Source organism: Anolis carolinensis, unplaced genomic scaffold (genome assembly GCF_035594765.1).
Source record: "Anolis carolinensis isolate JA03-04 unplaced genomic scaffold, rAnoCar3.1.pri scaffold_15, whole genome shotgun sequence".
NCBI classification, from domain to species: Eukaryota; Metazoa; Chordata; class Lepidosauria; order Squamata; family Dactyloidae; genus Anolis; species Anolis carolinensis.
Window position 1 is genome coordinate 9,714,352 of NW_026943826.1, and position 25,503 is coordinate 9,739,854.

General features: G+C 36.7%; 1 protein-coding gene across 1 annotated transcript; it reads left to right on the top strand.

Moving 5' to 3' along the window:
- The first annotated feature begins 42 nt into the window (after positions 1-42).
- mmp23b (matrix metallopeptidase 23B) lies at positions 43-21,080 on the top strand. Its single transcript, XM_062965690.1, has 8 exons — positions 43-589; positions 4,827-4,942; positions 5,061-5,200; positions 6,757-6,924; positions 12,341-12,505; positions 12,576-12,686; positions 15,424-15,550; positions 20,427-21,080. The coding sequence occupies exons 1-8, from the start codon at positions 455-457 to the stop codon at positions 20,599-20,601; spliced, it is 1,137 nt and encodes a 378-aa protein (XP_062821760.1). The 5' UTR covers positions 43-454; the 3' UTR covers positions 20,602-21,080.
- Positions 21,081-25,503: the final 4,423 nt, after the last annotated feature.

Consider the following 25,503-nt stretch of genomic DNA (forward strand, 5'->3'; position numbering starts at 1 on the left):
CAACAATGAGTATGATCAATGTATTTCCTACAAAACTATGTTCAGCGTATTTCCGACAGTCCGACCGAGTCCAGTGAAGGCATTTCCCGGAGCTTTGCCCCTCGGCTTCGCTCCTCCTCTCCTGCTCCAGGGACCCTCCCTGTCCATCTAGTTTATTGTTGCATAAACGGCCGGCCGGCACAGCTGGCTCCACAACATCCTTCCAGGAGCACAGCTGTTTTGCAGCACATTTCTTTTTTTTCCACCACGTCTCCCTCCCTCTTCCATCAAGTAATATGATACGTCTTGGCAACCTCATGCTTGGCGTGTCAAACGGAGGCTTAATGTACAGTTTGCCCGCTCTCTCTTTTTTGTGAGTTTCCAGAGGCGCGTTGCCACTGCTGCACAGCACTGAGAAGGATTACATTCAAAAAGGTTTTTTCCGCTTCTTATTCTTATTTAATTCAACGGAGCCATGGAGTATCTTGGAAAGCTGTCGGGGAGCATTTCCTATTATCAATGCGCCCGGCGTCTCTTTTGCCTTTCTCTCTTCTTGGTTCTGCTTCCGTCTTTCGGAGAAAAACTTGGGACGGACGCCCAGAAAATTCAGGTAAGAGACTATAAGACATTATTATTGCTTATTTGCATTTATACTGGGCTTCCGTCAGTCATTCTCGGCGCATCGGGAAGAGAAAGAAAATCAATCCCAAGGGTCCACACTGTAGGTTTAATGCAGTTTGACGCCACTTTAATTTTAATGGAGTTGTGTTGCGTTGCAGCTTTACACATCCTTTTGCCTTCCCTGCCAATAAATGCCTCGTTAAACTACAAATCCCATAGCACTGAACCTTCAAAGTGGGGTCAAAACTGCATTAACTCTACAGTGTAGCTGCACCCACTGTGTGTGTGTATATATGCATATACATATGTGTGTATACACACATATACACCTATACATACACACACACATATATATGTAAACACATACATATATATGGTATACCCCACACTTACCTATATATACACACACACATATATATATACATACATACATATATTTATATAAATAAATATAAATATTTATACATATATTTATATATGGATATACACACACGTATACACCTATACATACACACACACATATATATGTAAACACATACATATATATGGTATACCCCACACTTACCTATATATACACACACACATATATATATACATACATACATATATTTATATAAATAAATATAAATATTTATACATATATTTATATATGGATATACACACACGTATACACCTATACATACACACACACATATATATGTAAACACATACATATATATGGTATACCCCACACTTACCTCTCTCTCTCTCTCTCTCTCTCTCTCTCTCTCTCTCTCTCTCTCTCTCTCTATATATATATATATATATATATATATATATACACATACACACACACACACACACACATATCTGCACACACATATATCCATATATTTATATATGGATATACACACACGTATACACCTTTACATACATGCACACACATATATATGTAAACACATACATATATATGGTATACCCCACACTTACCTATATATATATATATACACACACATATATCTGCACACACACATATATCCATATATTTATATATATGTGTGTGTGTATGTAAAGGTGTATACGTGTGTGTATATCCATATATTTATATATGGATATACACACACGTATACACCTTTACATACACACACACACACACATATATCTGCACACACACATATATCCATATATTTATATATGGATATACACACACGTATACACCTTTACACACATACACACACATATATATGTAAACACATACATATATATGGTATACCCCACACTTACCTATATATACACACACACACACACACACACATATTTATATACATATATACTCACACACACATATCTGCACACACACATATATCCATATATTTATATATGGATATACATACACATATACACCTATACATACACACACATATATGTAAACACATACATATATATGGTATACCCCACACTTACCTATATATATATACACACACACATATTTATATACATATATATACTCATACACACATATATATGTTATATATAAACGTTAGGTATATAAATGTGTTATTATTATAGGTATGTGTATGTGTTATTATAGGTATATAAATATATGTAAACACATATACTGTATACACGCACACACACATATGTGTATGTATTACAGGTATATAAATATATGTGTGGGTATGTATATATGTGTGCAAGGGTATATGCATGTGTGTCTATATTTATGTGTGTGGGTATACCGTATATATGTATGTGTTAACATATATATGTATGTATGTGTTATTACAGGTATATAAATATATGTGTGTGGGTATATGTATACTTATGCGAGTGTGCATGTGTGTATTTAGGTGTGTGGGTATACCGTATATATGCATGTGTTAACATATATGTGTGTGTATGTTATTATAGGTATATAAATATATGTGTGTGGGTATATGTATATACTTGTGCGAGTGTATATGTGTGGGTATACCATATATATGTATGTGTTTGGATATATCTGTGTTATTATACGTATATAAATAAATGTGTGCAGGTATATATATGTATATACACCCACACATATACACCCATATATTTATATACCTATAATAACACATACATACATATATATGTTAACACACACATATATACGGTATACCTACACATATATATTTATATACCTATAACAACACATATACACATATATATGTTAACACATATATATGGTATACCTACACACATATATTTATATACCTATAACAACACATACACACATATATATGTTAACACATATATACGGTATACCTACACACATATATTTATATACCTATAACAACACATACACACATATATATGTTAACACATATATACGGTATACCTACACACATATATTTATATACCTATAATAACACATACACACATATATATGTTAACACACACATATATACGGTATACCTACACACATATACATATATATACCCACACTTATAGTTACCTATAATACATGCACACATATATTTATATACCTATAATAACACATACACACTAGAGCCCCCAGATGGCGTAGTGGACTAAGTGACTTGAAGGTTGGGTTGCTGACCTGAAAGCTGCCAGGTTCGAATCCCACCTGGGGAGAGTGTGGATGAGCTCCCTCTATCAGCTCCAGCTCCATGCGGGGACATGAGAGAAGCCTCCCACAAGGATGGTAAAAACATCAAAACATCCGGGCAATGTCCCCTGGGCAACGTCCTTGCAGACGGCCAATTCTCTCACTCCAGAAGCAACTCAAGTTGCTCCTGACACGGAAGAAAACACATACACACATATATATGCTAACGCATATATACGGTATACCTACACACATATACATATATATACCCACACTTATAGTTACCTATAGTAATACATGCACACATATATTTATATACCTATAATAACACATACATATATATGTTAACACACATATATACGGTATACCTACATACATATAAATATATATATATATCCCAACACTTATAGTTACCTATAACAATACCCACATGCATATATTATTATAGGTATATAAATAAATGTGTGCGGGTATATATATGTATATACACCCACACATATACACTCATATATTTATATACCTATACATATACCGTATATACTCACACACACATATATATGTTATTATAGGTATATAAATGTGTTATTGTTATAATAGGTATGTGTATGTGTTATTATAGGTATATAAATATATGTAAACACATATATACTGTATATCCACACACACACATATATATGTGTGTGTGTGTGTGTGTGTGGATATACAGTATATATGTGTTTACATATATTTATATACCTATAATAACACATACACATATGCAAACACATATATACATACGGTATACCCACACACCTAAATACACACATATACACTCGCATAAGTATACATATACCCACACACATATATTTACATACTTATAACACATACACACATAAAATCTTAACACATACATATAAATACAGTGTACCTACACACATATAAATATATATATCCACACACTTATAGTTACCTATAATAATACATGCACACATATATATGTAGACACATACACATATATGGTACACCCACACACATATATTCATATCCCTATATACACATACATATACCCACATGGTTACATACCTATACACACAGACATATACCCACGTATTTATATACCTATAAATACACACACTTGCATGCATGTACACACATATACACATATATGGTACACCCACACACATATATTCATATCCCTATATACACATACATATACCCACATGGTTACATACCTATACACACAGACATATACCCACGTATTTATATACCTATAAATACACACACTTGCATGCATGTACACACATATACACATATATGGTACACCCACACACACATATTCATATCCCTATATACACATACATATACCCACATGGTTACATACCTATACACACAGACATATACCCACGTATTTATCTACCTATAAATACACACACTTGCATGCATGTACACACATATACACATATATGGTACACCCACACACATATATTCATATCCCTATATACACATACATATACCCACATGGTTACATACCTATACACACAGACATATACCCACGTATTTATATACCTATAAATACACACACTTGCATGCATGTACACACATATACACATAAATGCACACACACACACATGTATGTATACATCTATGAGGGGCTGAGCTCTTTTTCTTCCCCAAGGAATACGATGTGCCTCCCAACCTCCGCTCCTTCCCTCCTCGCCTGCACGTCCGCAAGAAGCGCTACACGCTCACCCCGGGACACCTGAAGTGGGACCACTTCAACCTCACCTACAAGTAAGCTTCCGGGATCTCAAAAATTTCACAGAACGAGAGAGAGAAACACACCAAGACTGGCCTAGAAGGTTGTCATGGGTTTGTTGACGTTGTTCTCCTGCCCTTTCCTCCTCTGCAGGATCCTGTCTTTCCCCAGAAACCTCCTCAACGAGAGCCAGACCCGGAAAGGGTTGTCGGCCGCCTTCCGGATGTGGAGCGACGTCACGCCCTTCGCCTTCCGGGAAGTGCCGCCGAGCCACGAGAGCGACCTCAAAATCGGTAGAGGGGCACCTCATTCACACCATCCCGGACAGGAACAGGGAGGGACAATGGGCCGGGGGGAGGGATCTCAAGGTGTTCAGACTTACTACAATCCAGGTAGGGAGGTAGGCAGATACATACACACATAGGTAGGCAGATGGACACGTAAGTAGGCAGATACATACACACATAGGTAGGCATGCAGACAGACATACATAAGTAGGTAGATACATAGGAAGGCAGATACACACATAGGTAGGCAGGTAGACAGATAAGTATGTAGGCATATACATACACACAGGTAGGCAGATAGATACATAACATACATAGGTAGGCAGATACACACGTAGGTAGGTAGGCAGACATACATATGTAGGCATATACATACACAGGTAGGCATTTCTGCATAGGTAGGCAGATAGATGCACATGTAGGTAGGTAGGCAGACAGATAAATACAAAAGTAGGCAAACAGACAGATACATGTGTATGTATCTGCCTACCTACCTACTTAAGTATGTATCTATCTGCCTATCTACGTAGGTAGGTAGGTAGGCAGGCAGATACATAGGTAGGCAGATATATACACATGTAGGTAGGTAGGCAGACAGACAGAAACGTGTGTATCTGCCTGCCTACCTACCTACCTACCTACCTACCTATGTATGTATCTATCTATCTGCCTAACTACGTAGATAGGTAGGTAGGCAGACAGACAGTCATGTAGGTAGGCAGACAAATACACACGTAAGTAGGCAGATACATACATACATACATACATACATACGTAGGTAGGCAGATATATACACATGTAGGTAGGCAAGCAGGCAGGCAGAGATGTATGTAGGCATATACATAAGCACAGGTAGGCAGACAGATAGATAACATGCATAGGTAGGCAGATATATACACATGTAGGTAGGTAGACAGATAAATACAAAAGTAGGCTGACAGACAGATACGTGTGTATGTATCTGCCTACCTACCTACCTACCTACCTATGTATCTGCCTAACTATGTAGGTAGGTAGGTAGGTAGGTAGGTAGGCAGATACATAGGTAGGCAGATAGATACATTCGTAGGTAGGCAGATGTATACACAAGTAGGTAGGTAGGCAGACAGATAGATACGTGTGTATGTATCTGCCTACCTATATATGTATGTATCTGCTTACCTACGTACGTATGTATGTATCTATCTATCTATTTGCCTAACTACGTAGGTAGGAAGACAGATAGATACATAGGTAGGCAGATACACACGTAGGTAGGTAGGTAGATACATAGGTAGGCAGACAAACGGATACGTAGGTAGGCAGATAAATAGATAGATGACAGATACATACACACGTAGGCAGGAAGATAGGCAGACAGATGGACAGATACATAGGTAGGCAGATCCACAGAAAGGAAGGGATGAAAGCAGGGACAGAGCTGGGGAAGGGAGAAAAAGGAAGGGCGGACTGGGTTTCCCTGACTGGATCTTGCCAAGGACCCAGTGCCACGTGGCTGCCGCCTCCCCCCCCCCCGTGCTGCTTCCTATCCCTTCCCTCTGCTCCTTCCTCCCCCGCCCCAGGCTTCTACCCCACCAACCACACGGACTGCCTGGAGTCCCGGATCCACCACTGCTTCGACGGCACCACCGGGGAGCTGGCGCACGCCTTCTTCCCGCAGACGGGCGAGATCCACTTCGACGACCACGAATACTGGATCCTGGGAGACACCCGGTTCAGCTGGAAGAAGGGTAAAAAAAAGAAAAGGAGCCACGCCGGGGAAGCTCGGCAGCCTTGTCTGAGGCTTCCCAGCAAAGGATTCCCCCAGGCAGGCTTTGAAGCTGCAAGGCTATTCAATGCTAATCATGGCGGACAATGGCAACATTGACACGTGCAGACAACGGACAAGAGTTCTTTCTCCCAAGGCAAGTGTGAATGCTGCAATCGTCCAGTGTTTAGCACTGAATAGCCTTGCTGCCATTGGTTGGTTTGCTTAGCACTGAATAGCCTTGCAGCTTCAAAGCCTGGCTGCTTCCTGCCTGGGGGGATCCTTTCTTGGGAGGCCTCCTACAGATAAGCATTCTTTCTCCCACCCTGGACATTATTCCACACACAGATAGAAGTGGAAACACTTGCCTACAAACCTCACAACCTCTGAAGATGCCTGCCACAGATGTGGGCAAAACGTCAGGAGAGAGTGCTTCTGGGACATGAGCATAGAGCCCAGAAATAGATAGATACATAGATATCTCTCACTTGCCTAGTTTCCAACAAACCTCACAACCTCTGAGGATGCCTGCCACAGATGTGGGCAAAACGTCAGGAGAGAGTGCTTCTGGGACATGAGCATAGAGCCCAGAAATAGATAGATAGATAGATAGATAGATAGATAGATAGATAGATATCTCTCACTTGCCTAGTTTCCAACAAACCTCACAACCTCTGAAGATGCCTGCCACAGATGTGGGCAAAACGTCAGGAGAGAGTGCTTCTGGGACATGAGCATAGAGCCCAGAAATAGATAGATAGATAGATAGATATCTCTCACTTGCCTGGTTTCCAACAAACCTCACAACCTCTGAAGATGCCTGCCACAGATGTGGGCAAAACGTCAGGAGAGAGTGCTTCTGGGACATGAGCATAGAGCCCAGAAATAGATAGATAGATAGATAGATAGATAGATAGATAGATAGATAGATAGATAGATAGATATCTCTCACTTGCCTAGTTTCCAACAAACCTCACAACCTCTGAAGATGCCTGCCACAGATGTGGGCAAAACGTCAGGAGAGAGTGCTTCTGGGACATGAGCATAGAGCCCGGAAATAGATAGATAGATAGATATCTCTTACTTGCCTAGTTTCCAACAAACCTCACAACCTCTGAGGATGCCTGGGCAAAATGTCAGGAGAGAGTGCTTCCGGGACATGGCCATACAGCCTGGAAAACTCGCAGCAACCCAATAGAGCGGAATGTCACAGACATAAGTCTAAATCTCACACCAATGCACAAATGTAGTCCATATTATACTAATAATAATACTAATTATTATACTAATAATAATACAATATATTAATTATAGATTATATGTAAAATTACAGTAGTGATATAGTACAATATAGTAATTTAATGCTAATATTGTACTATGCTAGTAATATAATTCCATATTATACTAATAATATTAATTATACTAATAATAATACAATATAATATCAATTATATATTATATGTAATATTACTAATAAGTATAGTGATATAGTACAATATAGTAATTTAATGCTAATATTGTACTATGCTAATAATATAATTCCATATTATACTAATAATAATACTAATTATTATACTAATAATAATACAATATAATATCAATTATATATTATATGTAATATTACTAATAAGTATAGTGATATAGTACAATATAGTAATTTAATGCTAATATTGTACTATGCTAATAATATAATTTGTAAGCCGGAGTGAGAAGGGTGGGATATAAATGTAGTAAATACATAAAAATAAATAGGTTAAATCAGTCTGACAACTTGCCATAGCCTCATATATATTGTATGTAATATTACTAATAATATTACAGTATAGTGATATAGTACAATATAGTAATTTAATGCTAATATTGTACTATGCTAATAATATAATTTTTAAGCCGGAGAAGGGCGGGATATAAATGTAGTTAATAAATAAAAATAAATAGGTTAAATCAGTCTGCCAACTTGCCATAGCCTCATATATATTATATGTAATATTACTAATAATATTACAGTATAGTGATATAGTACAATATAGTAATTTAATGCTAATATTGTACTATGCTAATAATATAATTTTTAAGCCGGAGAAGGGCGGGATATAAATGTAGTTAATAAATAAAAATAAATAGGTTAAATCAGTCTGCCAACTTGCCATAGCCTCATATATATTATATGTAATATTACTAATAATATTACAGTATAGTGATATAGTACAATATAGTAATTTAATGCTAATATTGTACTATGCTAATAATATAATTTTTAAGCCGGAGAAGGGCGGGATATAAATGTAGTTAATAAATAAAAATAAATAGGTTAAATCAGTCTGCCAACTTGCCATAGCCTCATATATATATTATATGTAAAATTACTAATAATATTACAGTATAGTGATATAGTACAATATAGTAATTTAATGCTAATAATATAATATAATTAGTAAGCCGGAGTGAGAAGGGCGGGATATAAATGTAGTAAATAAATAAAAATAAATAGGTTAAATCAGTCTGCCCACTTGCTATAGCCTCATATATATTATATGTAATATTACAATATAGTAATATCTATATATATAAAAGAGTGATAGCATCACGGCAGCGGACAAATCAACAAAAGTAAACACCCCACAACCTCGAAAATTGACATCACAACCCCTCATCCATGCCTCTAGGTTGATACAACAAAAAGAAAAGAAAAATAAAGTCCTAATTAGAGGGAGAGGAATAATTGTTTTTATCAAATTGCTGCCAGTTGGAAGGCTAAGCTCCACTCACTTGGTCTCCTAGCAACCCACTCAGCCCAGGGGACCCTTTACCTTAACTACCACCAATTCCTCAATACTTTATTTCCCATACCACCATACTTCGCCACAGCAACGCGTGGCCGGGCACAGCTAGTAGTATAATATAGTAATTTAATGCTAATATTGTACTATGATAATAATATAATTTGTAAGCCGGAGTGAGAAGGGCGGGATATAAACGTAGTAAATAAATAAAAATAAATAGGTTAAATCAGTCTGACAACTTGCCATATGCCATAGCCTCATAGGTAAACCAGGGTGCCAACTTACTAATGTGGTAAATCTCTTTATAGTGTACATTTTATATATTTTTACTTGGACAAGGCTCGATGCCCACATCTAAGACGTTGTGCTTTTAAGCAGGAATAATTCTGCGCTTGGCTTTCCTTGTGGTTTCTTGCAAAAGAAAGAAACCAAATCTGTTTACAATTTTGTCGCTGGCTGGCACCAACCTGCCGCCAAACGTGGTTTTGTGGACAAGGAAAGGCGCCCTTCTCCTTACGTACAAAATAACATCTTGTCTTGCTTGGACGGCGGTGAGCAAGGCTTCGGAAAGATGCTTTCCACTTATTTAGGAAAAAAATACAAAATACAGTGGTTCAATTGCATTCTGCAACTGGCTGTAACAACAACAACAACAACAACAACAACAACAACAGTCCTAGACACTTGGGAAGTGTCTGACGTGCGATCCAGTACAACAGCCAGCAGAGTGTCTCAAATGTTGTGTTTCAAATAATAATAATAATAATAATAATAATAATAATAATAATAATAAAATCACGATCTGCCAACTGCAAAAGGCCACCCTACTGGGATCTGCACGCATCATCCGAAAATACATCACACGGTCCTAGACACTTGGGAAGTGTTCGACTTGGGATTTTGTGATACAAAATCCAGCATATAAATCTAGTTTGCTATGTCATAATAAAATAATAATAATAATAATAATAATAATAATAATAATAATAATAATACATCACACAGTCCTAGACACTTGGGAAGTGTTCGACTTGTGATTTTGTGATACGAAATCCAGCATATCTATCTCGTTTGCTGTGTCATAATAAAATAATAATAATAATAATAATAATAATAATAATAATAATAATAATAATAATGCATCACACAGTCCTAGACACTTGGGACGTGTCTGACGTGCGATCCAGTACAACAGCCAGCTGAGTGTCTCAAATGTTGTGTTTCAAATAATAATAATAATAATAATAATAATAATAATAAAATCACGATCTGCCAACTGCAAAAGGCCACCCTACCGGGATCTGCACACATCATCCGAAAATACATCGCACAGTCCTAGACACTTGGGAAGTGTTCGACTTGTGGTTTTGTGAAATGAAATCCAGCATATCTATCTTGTTTGCTGTGTCATAAAATAATAATAATAATAATAATAATAATAATAATAATAATAATAATAAAATCACAATCTGCCAACTGCAAAAGGCCACCCTACTGGGATCTGTACGCATCGTCCGAAAATACATCACACAGTCCTAGACACTTGGGAAGTGTTCGACTTGTGATTTTGTGATACGAAATCCAGCATATCTATCTTGTTTGCTGTGTCATACAATAGTAATAATAATAGTAATAATAATAATAGTAATAATAATAATAATAGTAATAATAATAATAATACATCACACAGTCCTAGACACTTGGGAAGTGTTCGACTTGTGGTTTTGTGAAATGAAATCCAGCATATCTATCTTGTTTGCTGTGTCATAAAATAATAATAATAATAATAATAATAATAATAATAATAATAATAATAAAATCACAATCTGCCAACTGCAAATGGCCACCCTACTGGGATCTGCACGCATCATCCGAAAATACATCGCACAGTCCTAGACACTTGGGAAATGTTCGACTTGTGATTTTGTGATACGAAATCCAGCATATCTATCTCATTTGCTGTGTCATCATAATAATAATAATAATAATAATAATAATAATAATAATAATAATAATAATGCATCACACAGTCCTAGACACTTGGGAAGTGTCTGACGTGCGATCCAGTACAACAGCCAGCAGAGTGTCTCAAATGTTGTGTTTCAAATAATAATAATAATAAAATCACGATCTGCCAACTGCAAAAGGCCACCCTACCGGGATCTGCACGCATCATCCGAAAATACATCACACAGTCCTAGACACTTGGGAAGTGTTCGACTTGTGATTTTGTGATACGAAATCCAGCATATTTATCTTGTTTGCTGTGTCATAATAAAATAATAATAATAATAATAATAATAATAATAGTAATAATAATAATAATACAACACACTATCCTAGACACTTGGGAAGTGTTTGACTTGTGATTTTGTGATACGAAATCCAGCATATTTATCTTGTTTGCTGTGTCATAATAATAATAATAATAATAATAATAATAATAATAATAATAATAATGCATCACACAGTCCTAGACACTTGGGAAGTGTTCGACTTGTGATTTTGTGATACGAAATCCAGCATATCTATCTTGTTTGCTGTGTCATAATAATAATAATAATAATAATAATATTCCGTTACAATACTGATGCGAATACGTGGTTCTGCTCTCAGGGGTGTGGCTGACGGACCTGGTGCACGTGGCGGCCCACGAGGTGGGCCATGCGCTGGGACTCATGCACTCCCTGGACCCCGAGGCCCTCATGCACCTCAACGCCACCCTGACCGGGAAGAACCAAATTTCCCAAGACGAGATGTGGGGGATCTACCGACTCTACGGTGAGCACGATCCTTAGGTCTTCCGAGACTTGAACCCAGACCCCTCTAACTTCGGCGTCTCCCCTTTCAGGGTGCAAAGACCGGCTGTTCATCTGCCCGTCCTGGTTGCGCAAGGGATACTGCCGGACGCGGAGGAGGTTCATGGCAAAGCACTGCCCGTACAGCTGCGACTTCTGCCTGGGTGAGAACAATGCCCGCTCCAGTTCAACCTCTTTCCTCGATTCCCACTTTCCTCAACCAACTTCAATTCGAGGTGTTTGGATCAGCGTAGAGTTGGAAGAGGCCACCCAAGGGAAATCCATTCCAACCCCTTTAGACCGATAGATAGATTCCAAGAGTTGGAAGCAACCTCAAGAGCCACCCAGATCAGCCCCTTGACATAGAGAAGATAGATGATAACATCATAGCCTTGGAAGGGACACCAAGGGCCATTTAGATGATAGATACGAGATGGATGGATGGATGGATGGATTCCTAGAGTTAGAAGAGACCCCCAAGGGCCATCCAATGTCTTTAGATGATAGCTAGCTAGAGATGGATGGATTCATAGAGTTGGAAGGTATCTCAAGGACACCCCCAACCTCTTTAGATAGACAGACAGACAGAGATGGATGGATGGATGGCTTCCTAGAGATGAAAGGAACCTCATGGGTCACCCAACACCTTAAGATGATAGATATATATGGATGGATGGATTCCTAGAGTTGGAAGAGACCCCAAAGCCATCCAACGTCTTCAGATGATAGATACGAGATGGATGGATGGATGGATTCCTAGTTAGAAGAAACCCCAAGGGCCACCCAACACCTTTAGATGATAGACAGAGAGACAGATAGATAGGAATGGATGGATGGATTCCTAGAGTTGGAAGGAACCTCATGGGCCACCCAACACCTTTAGATGATAGAGATGAATGGATGGATTCCTAGAGTTGGAAGGAACCTCACGGGCCACCCAACACCTTTAGATGATAGATATATATGGATGGATGGCTATCCTAGAGTTGGAAGGAACCTCAAGGGCCACCCAATGCCTTTAGATGATGGAAATGGATGGATGGATGGATGGATTCCTAGAGTTGGAAGAGACCCCAAAGCCATCCAACGTCTTCAGATGATAGATACGAGATGGATGGATGGATGGATTCCTAGTTAGAAGGAACCCCAAGGGCCACCCAACACCTTTAGATGATAGATAGATAGACATATAGAGATGGATGGATGGATTCCTAGAGTTGGAAGGAACCTCAAGGGCCACCCAACGCCTTTAGATGATGGAAATGGATGGATGGATGGATTCCTAGAGTTGGAAGGAACCTCACGGGCCACTCAACAGCTTTAGATGATAGAAAGACAGATAGGGATGGATGGATTCCTAGAGTTGGAAGGAACCTCACGGGCCACCCAACATCTTTAGATAATAGAGATGGATGGATTCCTAGTAAGAAGGAACCCCAATGGCCACCCAACAACTTTAGATGATAAATAAATAGAGATGGATTCCTAGAGTTGGAAGGAACCTCACAGGTCACCCAACACCTTAAGATGATAGAGATGGATGGATGGGTGGATTCTTAAGAGTTGGAAGAGACCCCAAGGGCCATCCAACGTCTTCAGATGATAGATACGAGATGGGTGGATGGATTCCTAGAGTTGGAAGGAACCTCACGGGCCACCCAACGCCTTCAGATGATAGATACGAAAGCGATGGATGGATGTATTCCTAGTTAGAAGGAACCCCAAGGGCCACCCAACAACTTTAGATGATAAATAGATAGATAGAGATGGATTCCTAGAGTTGGAAGGAACCTCACGGGTCACCCAACACCTTAAGATGATAGATACGAAATGGATGGATGGATTCCTAGTTAGAAGGAACCCCAAAGGCCACCCAACAACTTTAGATGATAAATAGATAGATAGAGATGGATTCCTAGAGTTGGAAGGAACCTCACGGGTCACCCAACACCTTAAGATGATAGATACGAAATGGATGGATGGATTCCTAGTTAGAAGGAACCTCACGGGCCACCCAACCCCTTTAGATGATAGATAGATAGGAATGGATGGATTCCTAGAGTTGGAAGGAACCTCACGGGCCACCCAACACCTTTAGATGATAGATAGGAATGGATGGATGGATGGATTCCTAGTTAGAAGGAACCCCAATGGCCCCCCAACAACTTCAGATGATAGACAGACAGATAGGAATGGATGGATGGATTCCTCAAGTTGGAAGGAGCCCCAAGGGCCACCCAGTCCAACCATGAAGGAAAAGCACAATCAAAGCCTTCCTGACAGATGCCCATCCTCTGCGGAAACACCTCCACCATACTGAAAGGAAGCATTACCGCCAGAACCGCTCTTACTGCCAGAAGTTCTTCCTAATGTTTAGGTGGAACTTCTCTCCCTGTGGTTTAAGCTCCATTGTGAGTAGCTAAAGATCTTGTAAAACCACCATGCACATAGCATGAAGTCTACAATGTAAAGGTCCCAATTCCAGGAGTTGCCAGAAGAGTCTTTTCCCGCAATGAGCTACAATATGTGGCTTCCCTGGCGTTTCCATTCCCTCCGGTTTTTGTACCGACAAGGATCACGAGGGCAAGCAGACGCCTGGGGAACGTTGTGTCTGGAATGCTGCGCCAGAGCCAAAATTGCTCTTATAATACTTTGGAAGAGACAACGATGGCCTCTTTAGCATTCCTTACTGTCTTCCGCAATCCGGAAAAACAAGAAATATAAATTCTGGATTCTCAAAATTTACATTCTTAGTTCCAAAGTATAGCAAAACAAGAGTCAAAAACACCACGTTAGTTGCAAGTTTCTATGAGACCGATACTCTCCATTTGTGGATTTATTCGATCGTTCAGTTTTGATTGATAGGTGTCAAATTTGTAATGTTCTACTTTTTTGTGGCAGATTTCCCTTTCCCGACGGTGGCCCCGACCGCCCTGCCTCCCAGGATGAAAACACGGCTCGTTCCCGAAGGAAGGAACGTCACCTTCCAGTGCGGACGCAAGATCACCCACAAAAAGGGCAAAGTGTAGTAAGTACTTCCAATACTCTAAAGTTTAGGACAGAGGCCAAAGAGACCTAGATGTTCTCATAAGACCATAGGTAAGCAAAGAGACCTCCAAAGACCATCTAGAAGGTCTCGTAAGACCATAGGTAAGGAAAGGGACCCTCAAAGACCATCTAGATGGTCTCATAAGTCCATAGGTAAGTAAAGAGACCTTCAAAGACCATCTAGATGGTCTCATAAGTCCATAGGTAAGTAAAGAGACCTCCAAAGACCATCTAGATGGTCTCATAAGACCACAGGTGAGCAAAGAGACCTCCAAAGACCATCTAGATGGTCTCATAAGACCACAGGTGAGCAAAGAGACCTCCAAAGACCATCTAGATGGTCTCATAAGACCACAGGTAAGCAAAGAGACCTCCAAAGACCATCTAGATGGTCTCATAAGACCACAGGTGAGCAAAGAGACCTCCAAAGACCATCTAGATGGTCTCATAAGACCACAGGTGAGCAAAGAGACCTCCAAAGACCATCTAGATGGTCTCATAAGACCACAGGTGAGCAAAGAGACCTCCAAAGACCATCTAGATGGTCTCATAAGACCACAGGTGAGCAAAGAGACCTCCAAAGACCATCTAGATGGTCTCATAAGACCACAGGTGAGCAAAGAGACCTCCAAAGACCATCTAGATGGTCTCATAAGACCACAGGTGAGCAAAGAGACCTCCAAAGACCATCTAGATGGTCTCATAAGACCACAGGTGAGCAAAGAGACCTCCAAAGACCATCTAGATGGTCTCATAAGACCACAGGTGAGCAAAGAGACCTCCAAAGACCATCTAGATGGTCTCATAAGACCACAGGTAAGCAAAGAGACCCTCAAAGGCCATCTAGGTGGTCTCATAAGTCCATAGGTTAAGGAAAGGGACCCTCAAGGGCCATCTAGATGGTTTCATAAGGCCATCAGAAGACCACAGATAAGGAAAGGGACATCAAAGACCGTCTAGATGGTTTCATAAAACCATAGGTAAAGAAAGGGAACTCCAAAAGCCATCTCGATGGTCTCATAAGGCCGTAGCTAAACAAAGAGACCTTCAAAGACCATCTAGATGGTTTCATAAGACCACAGATAAGCAAAGAGACCTCCAAAAACCAGGTAGACTTAGGTCAACCCTAAGTCTAAAGTTTAGGACAGGGGCCAGGTCAATGGGCCTTTTAACATCACTGTAAAAATATAGTCAAGACGTCCCTTTGCCCACGCTGACATTTGGAAATTCCATTCTTCCTCTTTGATAAATCATCCCTGTTTCTGTCTGGAATTTAATCTAACTTTGTCTGTTTATAACTTCCTTGTTGTCTGGATGAGAAAATGCACTAGATAGGGCTGTTGACGCAAAGGGACAAAGCGTTCTCCAATGTTTAATCCAACCCAGAACTTTCCAAACTCTGTGTTGCGACATACTCATGTGTCGGCCGCAGTGTGTTGCGCAAACGGGGTGTAAAATAAGCAATCAATCATATATTTTTAGCAATAAAAAGGAGAGATACCGTATATACTCGAGTATAAGCCGACCTGCATATAAGACGAGGCACCTAATTTTATCACAAAACAACTGGGAAAACATTGACTCCAGTATAAGCCGAGGGTGGTAAATTTCGGAAATAAAAATAGATACCAATAAAATTGCATTAATTGAGGCATCAGCAGGTTAAATGTTTTTGAATATTTACATAAAGCTCAAATTTAAGATAAGACTGTCCAACTCTGATTAAATCATTATTCTCATCTTCTTCAATGTAAATGCCCTTATGTATCCTTTTAATAATAATAGAGTAAAATAATAAATGTAATACTAACAATAATAATATCAGAGTGAAATAATAAATAAAATAAAAATAGAGTAAAATAAATGTAATACAGTAGAGTCTCACTTATCCAACATAAACGGGCCAGCAGAATGTTGGATAAGCGAATATATTGGATAATAAGGAAGGATTAAGGAAAAGCCTATGAAACATCAAATTATGATTTTACAAATTAAGCACCAAAACTTCATGTTATACAACAAATTTGACAGAAAAAGTAGTTCAACACGTAGTAATGTTATGTTGTAATTACTGTATTTACAAATTGAGCACCAAAATATCATGATATATTGAAAACATTGACTACAAAAATGCGTTGGATAATCCAGAACGTTGGATAAGCGAGTGTTGGATAAGTGAGATTCTACTGTATATATTTATATACAGGGATATAAATGTATTAAATAAATGAATAAAGAAGTGAGTCTCTACCGTATATGTAATTATATACTTGCAATTATATATAAATATGTAATATTAAAATATTTTATTAGATTATGTATAAATAATATACATAATTTATAATATATATATAAAAAATATAATTTTGTAGCAGCACCATTGCCCACTCCTGCCATACAAGTAATGCACAGATATCGTATAAAGATATCATAAAGAGATGTATATTTATTTATTTCTATCATGTCTATTATATAATAATCATTATAATGATTATTATAATGATTACTCATAGGACTTGTTTTGGAAACATTGACTACAAAAATGCGTTGGATAATCCAGAACGTTGGATAAGCGAGTGTTGGATAAGCGAGATTCTACTGTATATATTTATATACAGGGATATAAATGTATTAAATAAATGAATAAAGAAGTGAGTCTCTACTGTATATGTAATTATATACTTGCAATTATATATAAATATGTAATATTAAAATATTTTATTAGATTATGTATAAATAATATACATAATTTATAATATATATATATATATATATATAATATAATTTTGTAGCAGCACCATTGCCCACTCCTGCCATACAAGTAATGCACAGATATCGTATAAAGATATCATAAAGAGATGTATATTTATTTATTTCTATCATGTCTATTATATAATAATCATTATAATGATTATTATAATGATTACTCATAGGACTTGTTTTGGAAACATTGACTACAAAAATGCGTTGGATAATCCAGAACGTTGGATAAGCGAGTGTTGGATAAGCGAGATTCTACTGTATATATTTATATACAGGGATATAAATGTATTAAATAAATGAATAAAGAAGTGAGTCTCTACTGTATATGTAATTATATACTTGCAATTATATATAAATATATAATATTAAAATATTTTATTAGATTATGTATAAATAATATACATAATTTCTACATTATATATATATATATATATATATATATATATATATATATATATAAATTTTGTAGCAGCATCATTGCCCACTCCTGCCATACAAGTCATGCACAGATATCGTATAAAGATATCATAAAGAGATGTATATTTATTTATTTCTATCATGTCTATTATATAATAATCATTATAATGATTATTATAATGATTACTCATAGGACTTGTTTTGGTTTAGAGCAGGGGTCCTCAGACTTTTTAAGTGGAGGGCCGATTCATGATCCCTTAGATTGTTGAGGGGCCAAATGATCATTTGGGGAAAAAGATGAACAAATTCCTATGCTCACTGCACAGGTCTTATTTGTAGTGCAAAAAAAAAAAAAACAACAACAACCCGGCAACAATTACTTTTTTATTTATTTACTGCATTTATACCCCACCCTCTCTCACCCCGAAGGGGACTCAGAGCAGCTTACAAGGTGTATGTACATACAATATATTATATTATTAGCATAGCACAATATTAGCATTATATATTATTATATTGTACTATACCATTATACCGTAATATTATTAGTAATATTACATTTAATATATAATATATAATTAATATTATTATATTATACAATATTATTATATTGCATTATTATTGTTAGCTGCCCTGAGTCCCCTATTGGGTGAGAAGGGTGGGGTAGAAATACTGTAATAAATAAATAAATGAATAAATACTATATTGTATTACATTATAATATTATTATCAATATTATATGTATACACAATATATTATATTATTACCATATCATTCATTTACAATATTAGTAAATGAAAGAACAATACAATATTTAAAAATAAAAATAATTTTAACCAACATACTGTAAACTTATCAGGATTTCAGGGAAGTGTGGGCCTGCTTCTGGCCAATGAGATCATCAAGTAGGATTGTTGTTGTTGTGCCTTCAAGTCATTTCGGACTTTGGGCGAGCCTAAGTCTAAAACTGAGGGCGGGGGCCACGGAAATGGCCTTGGAGGGCCGCATCCGGCCCCCGGGCCTTAGTTTGGGGACCCCTGGTTTAGAGCAAGACCTGTATGTGAGTTGGTTCATGTATATATACTAGGCATGTCCGATCGATGAAAAAAATGTTTCAATTCTCGTTTCTAAAGTAGGGGGTGCTGGCGCTTCGATATAGAAAGTATTTCCGATTTTTTTCACCCAAATTTTTTTGGATATTTCCGAAAATTCGTAATGATTCTAAATGTTTCTAAAATGGCGGGCGCGCATGCGCAATCGCTACACACCGGCCTTGTATGGCAATCTTCCATGTGGACGCAGAGGACGTTAGCCCCCACCTTTGCGTCCATCGTGGAAGCTTCCGATTGGTTGGTTCCCATTCAAGGTAGGTTGAAGAAATGAAAAAAAAATTTAAAATATTTTTAAAAATATATTTAAAAAAATTGGGGGGGGGGGAATTAACGAAACATTAAGAGACAATTAGAGAATGGGCCAACAATGGTTCGAATTACATTGCTGGTTGCGCTGTGAGACAACGTCTCGGAATGCGTATCAAAAATCGAGAACAATCCGAAATAATTCCGATATATGATTCAAAACGATTTTTTGGACATGTCTAATATATACATTCTTTCTTTTCTTTGTATTGGAAACCTATAACCAAGTGGGCTTTTCTTCCCTTCTCAACCCTGCAGTTGGTACAAAGAAAAGGAGCAGCTGGAATATTCCTACCCGGGTTATCTTTTCCTGAACGACGGCCAGATGAGCATCATCGCCAACGCCATCAACGAGGGGACCTACACTTGCGTCGTGAAGAAGAAGTCCAAGGTCCTGACCACGTTCTCCTGGCGGATCCGGCTGAAGCATTAGCTTGAAACCCACAACGTGTTGGACTTCTTTTTCAGACGCTTGAACCATCTCAACGACAGTAAGACATTGCTGTATACACTTGTGCCTTTCTCAATGTCAATTATATTTCTCTGGGGATGATGGACATCACAACCTCAGGATGAAGAAGAACCAGGCTATAGTCTGACATTATTATTTCCCATTGAAGTCAACCACGGCTGCGATTATCCAACAGTATAACATTCCGTAGTCTTAAATTCACCTCGAATATTTTTCACTTTCAGATCTGCCAAATACATAAGGAGTTAAGGACATGCATGCTTATTCCTTGCTCTGGAATTTGGGATGTGGGCATCCTTCGTGCTTATTTACTTCTTTAATTCTATTTTAATGTCTGTATATTTTTTAGGTTTTGGATTGTACTGTGTTGGCTTTTAAGGCAACCCGCTTCAAAGGAAAAAGCGGAATGCGAATAATAATAAAAATGACGATTATAATTATTACTTCTAGGGCTTGTTTTGGTTTAGACTAAGACATGCACGTGAGTTGGTTCATGTATATATACGCAGACACTATATTACAGCCACATTGGCAAAAGTTTCTATTAGTGGAGAAAAAGCATAATAATAATAATAATAATAATAATAATAATAATAATAATAACAATAATAATAATAACAGTCCTAGACACTTGGGAAGTGTCCGACGTGTGATTCAATACAACAGCTAGCAGACTGTCTGCTGTGGACTTATCTTGTTGTGTTTCAATTAAATAATAATAATAATAATAATAATAATAATGTGATACAATACAACAGCCAGTAGAGTGTCTGCTGTGGACTCATCTTGTTGTGTTTCAAATAATAATAATAATAATAATAATAATAATAATAATAATAGTAATGTGATCTAATACAACAGGCAGCAGAGTGTCTGCTGAGGACACATCTTGTTGTGTTTCAAATAATAATAATAATAATAATAATAATAATAATAATAATAGTAATGTGATCCAATACAACAGGCAGCAGTGTGTCTGCTGAGGACTCATCTTGTTGTGTTTCAAATAATAATAATAATAATAATAATAGTAATGTGATCCAATACAACAGGCAGCAGTGTGTCTGCTGAGGACTCATCTTGTTGTGTTTCAAATAATAATAATAATAATAATAATAATAATAATGTGATACAATACAACAGGCAGCAGTGTGTCTGCTGTGGACTCATCTTGTTGTGTTTCAAATAATAATAATAATAATAATAATAATAATAGTAATGTGATCTAATACAACAGGCAGCAGAGTGTCTGCTGAGGACACATCTTGTTGTGTTTCAAATAATAATAATAATAATAATAATAATAATAATAATAATAATAATAGTAATGTGATCCAATACAACAGGCAGCAGTGTGTCTGCTGAGGACTCATCTTGTTGTGTTTCAAATAATAATAATAATAATAATAGTAATGTGATCCAATACAACAGGCAGCAGTGTGTCTGCTGAGGACTCATCTTGTTGTGTTTCAAATAATAATAATAATAATAATAATAGTAATGTGATCCAATACAACAGGCAGCAGAGTGTCTGCTGAGGACTCATCTTGTTGTGTTTCAAATAATAATAATAATAATAGTAGTAATGTGATCTAATACAACCGGCAGCAGTGTGTCTGCTGAGGACTCATCTTGTTGTGTTTCAAATAATAATAATAATAGTAGTAATGCGATCTAATACAACCGGCAGCAGTGTGTCTGCTGAGGACGCATCTTGTTGTGTTTCAAATAATAATAATAATAATAATAATAATAATAATAATAATGTGATCCAATACAACAGCCTGCAGAGTGTCTGCTGAGGACTCATCTTGTTGTGTTTTAAATAATAACAATAACAATAACAACAATAATAATGTTATCCAATACAACAGGCAGCAGAGTGTCTTGTTGTGTTTCTAATAATAATAATAATAATAATAATAATAATAATAATAATAATAATAATAATAATAATAGTAATGTGATCCAATACGACAGCCAATTGAGTTTTCCGGGCTGTATGGCCATGTTCCAGAAGCATTCTCTCCTGACGCAAGGTAAAATACAATCCAAACAAACAAATATCATCAGTGGTAAAAAATTTAAACTGATTAAAAACCAATAATGTAGTTATTACATTATTACCACCTCTGAGGATGCCTGCCATAGAAGTGGGTGAAACGTCAGGAGAGAATGCTTCTGGAACATGGTCATACAGTCTGGAAAACACATAACAACCCCGTGATCCCGGCCATGAAAGCCTTCGACAACACTAAGAAAATCCAACCAATGCTATGTTCAGCAAAGGACAAGAGGAGTCTACTATATACCATTGACCTTAACTTTATGACGCACGATTATAGCCTGTTTCCAACAAAACCAGACGGCCAAAATAAAGAACACGGCGGGATATAATTTAGGTTAAGAGGGCAGCATCCTCGGGAAAGTGCCCTGTTTCTCTAAACATCCTTTCAACCTATCATTACTCCACCCTCTCGTGGTTTTGGACTCGGCCCTGTTTACTTAAAAAACAGACAAAACCATCATTTTGGGCAAAGCAGAACGTCCCAGTTTTGAAACCCTGACATTGACAAAATCACAGAGTTCCAAAAGAGCCATGAAGGTTGGTAAAGTTTTTTCCCTTATCTGAGAAATATGCACCACGATAAAGGTTCAAAGCATAGAACACAACATGTATATTAGAGCATCATCTATATATATAAAAGAGTGATGGCATCACGGCGACCCACAAAACAACAAAACTACAGGCCCCCCAACTTCGAAATTTGACAACACAACCCATCATCCACGCCTCTAGGTTGATACAACAAAAAGAAAAGAAAAATAAAGTCCTAATTAGAGAGAGAGAGAGGAATAATTGCTTTTATCCAATTGCTGCCAGTTAGAAGGCTAAGCTCCTCCAACTTGGTCTCCTAGCAACCCAATAAAAAATAATAAAAAACACTAAAAAATAATTAAAAACACTTAAAAAATTAATACAATAAAATACTATAATAACAGAAAATAACTAAAAATAATACAAGAAAATAATAAAATATAATAAATAAAAAGATAACTTACAATAAAATTAATTTAAAAATACAAATAACGTCAAACAAAAATTACACAACATTTTTTAACCAATACCACCACCACTTTGCCACAGCAACACGTGGCCGGGCACAGCTAGTCTATATATATATATATATATAAAGGAGCCATGGTGTCCGTTCCTCCCACTAAACAACAAAAGTACAAGCCCCATAATCTAGAAATTTGGCAACACAACCCACCATCCTTGCCCCTAGGTTCCAACAACAAAAAGAAAAGAAAAATAAAGTCCTAATTAGAGGGAGAGAAATAATTGTTTTTGTCCAATTGCTGCCAGTTAGAAGGCTAAGCTCCGCCCACTTGATCTCCTAGCAACCCACTCAGCCCAGTGTTAATAAAAGAATAAAAAATAAAATAAATACAAATAATACCATAAAAATAATTAAAAACGCTAAAACACTATAATAACAAAATAACTAAAAATAATACAACAAAATAATAAAATATAATAAATAAAAAGATAAGTTACAATAAAATTAATTAAAAATACAAATAACATCAAATAAAAATTCCACAATCTTTTTTTAACCAATACCACCACCACTTTGCCACAGCAACACGTGGCCGGGCACAGCTAGCATACATAGTAATGTTAACAATAATACAAATAATAATACAACTAAAGGCTAACATATTTATTAGCAAATAATCATGGCAAGCCAAAAAAAACAAGCAAACTGGGACTCTATCAAGGACTACTTAAAGAGTATGAATGTTAAAATTCTGATTTAAAATACAAATCTAGAAAACACATACAATGGTGGAGGCTGGGTATAATGTACAAGACAAATTACTATTTAAGATATAAATCAGTAAGGTCAGCAGGATTAACATGGAAGTCAATATATATGTACACGGGGGGAGGTGTATGGCGTGACATATATATATATGTATACACAGACACACACATATATATTCACACATTGTCAATATATGTAGTCTTGTGTTTCCATCCATTGTCTTGTTTTTCTTTATTTTTACTTCTATTTTTATTCTTTTTCTTTTTTGTCCTAGGTTTGTTCTTTTGTTTCTTGTTTTGCTTTATATATATATATATATATATTTATATAGATAGATAGAATAAATAGATAGATAAAAAATCAGAATGGATAAGGATACCCTTTAAGTTTTGTGATCTTTTGTGTGCTATGAGGGGTGTATTAATGTCAAGTTTTTTCCTTGATTTTAAGTCCAGTTGAGCCCGACTCTGGGGGTTGGTGCTCATCTTAATTTTAATTAACATATTGTATATACATATAATATTCATAATATTATATTTTAATACGATAGAATACTAATATTACAATATAATAATATTAATTATATATTATATTTTACATGTAACGTTACTAATAATATTACAATATACTGATACAGTACAATATAGTAATTTATTACCAGTATTGTACTATGCTAATATAATATTGTATGTAAATTTAATTTGTAAGCCGCATATAAATGTAGCAAATAAATAAATACATAATTTATTTATTAAAAAGGGCGGCTTACAAATTAAATTTACATACAATATTATGTTATTAGCATAGCACAATACTGGCAATAAATTACAGTATTGTACTATATCTATAGATTGTGATATTAATAATAATAATAAATACTAATTTTAAGCCAAAGAGCCAGCATTGTCCATAGACACCTCCAAGGTCATGTGGCTGGCATTACTGTACCGGAGCGGTACCTATTGATCTACTCACATTTGCAAGTTTTTGAACGGCTAGGTTGGCAGAAGCTGGGGCTAACAGTGGGAGC

Bases quoted from the DNA above. Each gene is read 5' to 3' on its own strand.
- mmp23b (XM_062965690.1), top strand. From the start codon at position 455: ATGGAGTATCTTGGAAAGCTGTCGGGGAGCATTTCCTATTATCAATGC. The intron at 5,201-6,756 runs GTAGAGGGGCAC...CCCCCGCCCCAG, and splicing joins CGAGAGCGACCTCAAAATCG to GCTTCTACCCCACCAACCAC. The intron at 15,551-20,426 runs GTAAGTACTTCC...TCAACCCTGCAG, and splicing joins CACAAAAAGGGCAAAGTGTA to TTGGTACAAAGAAAAGGAGC.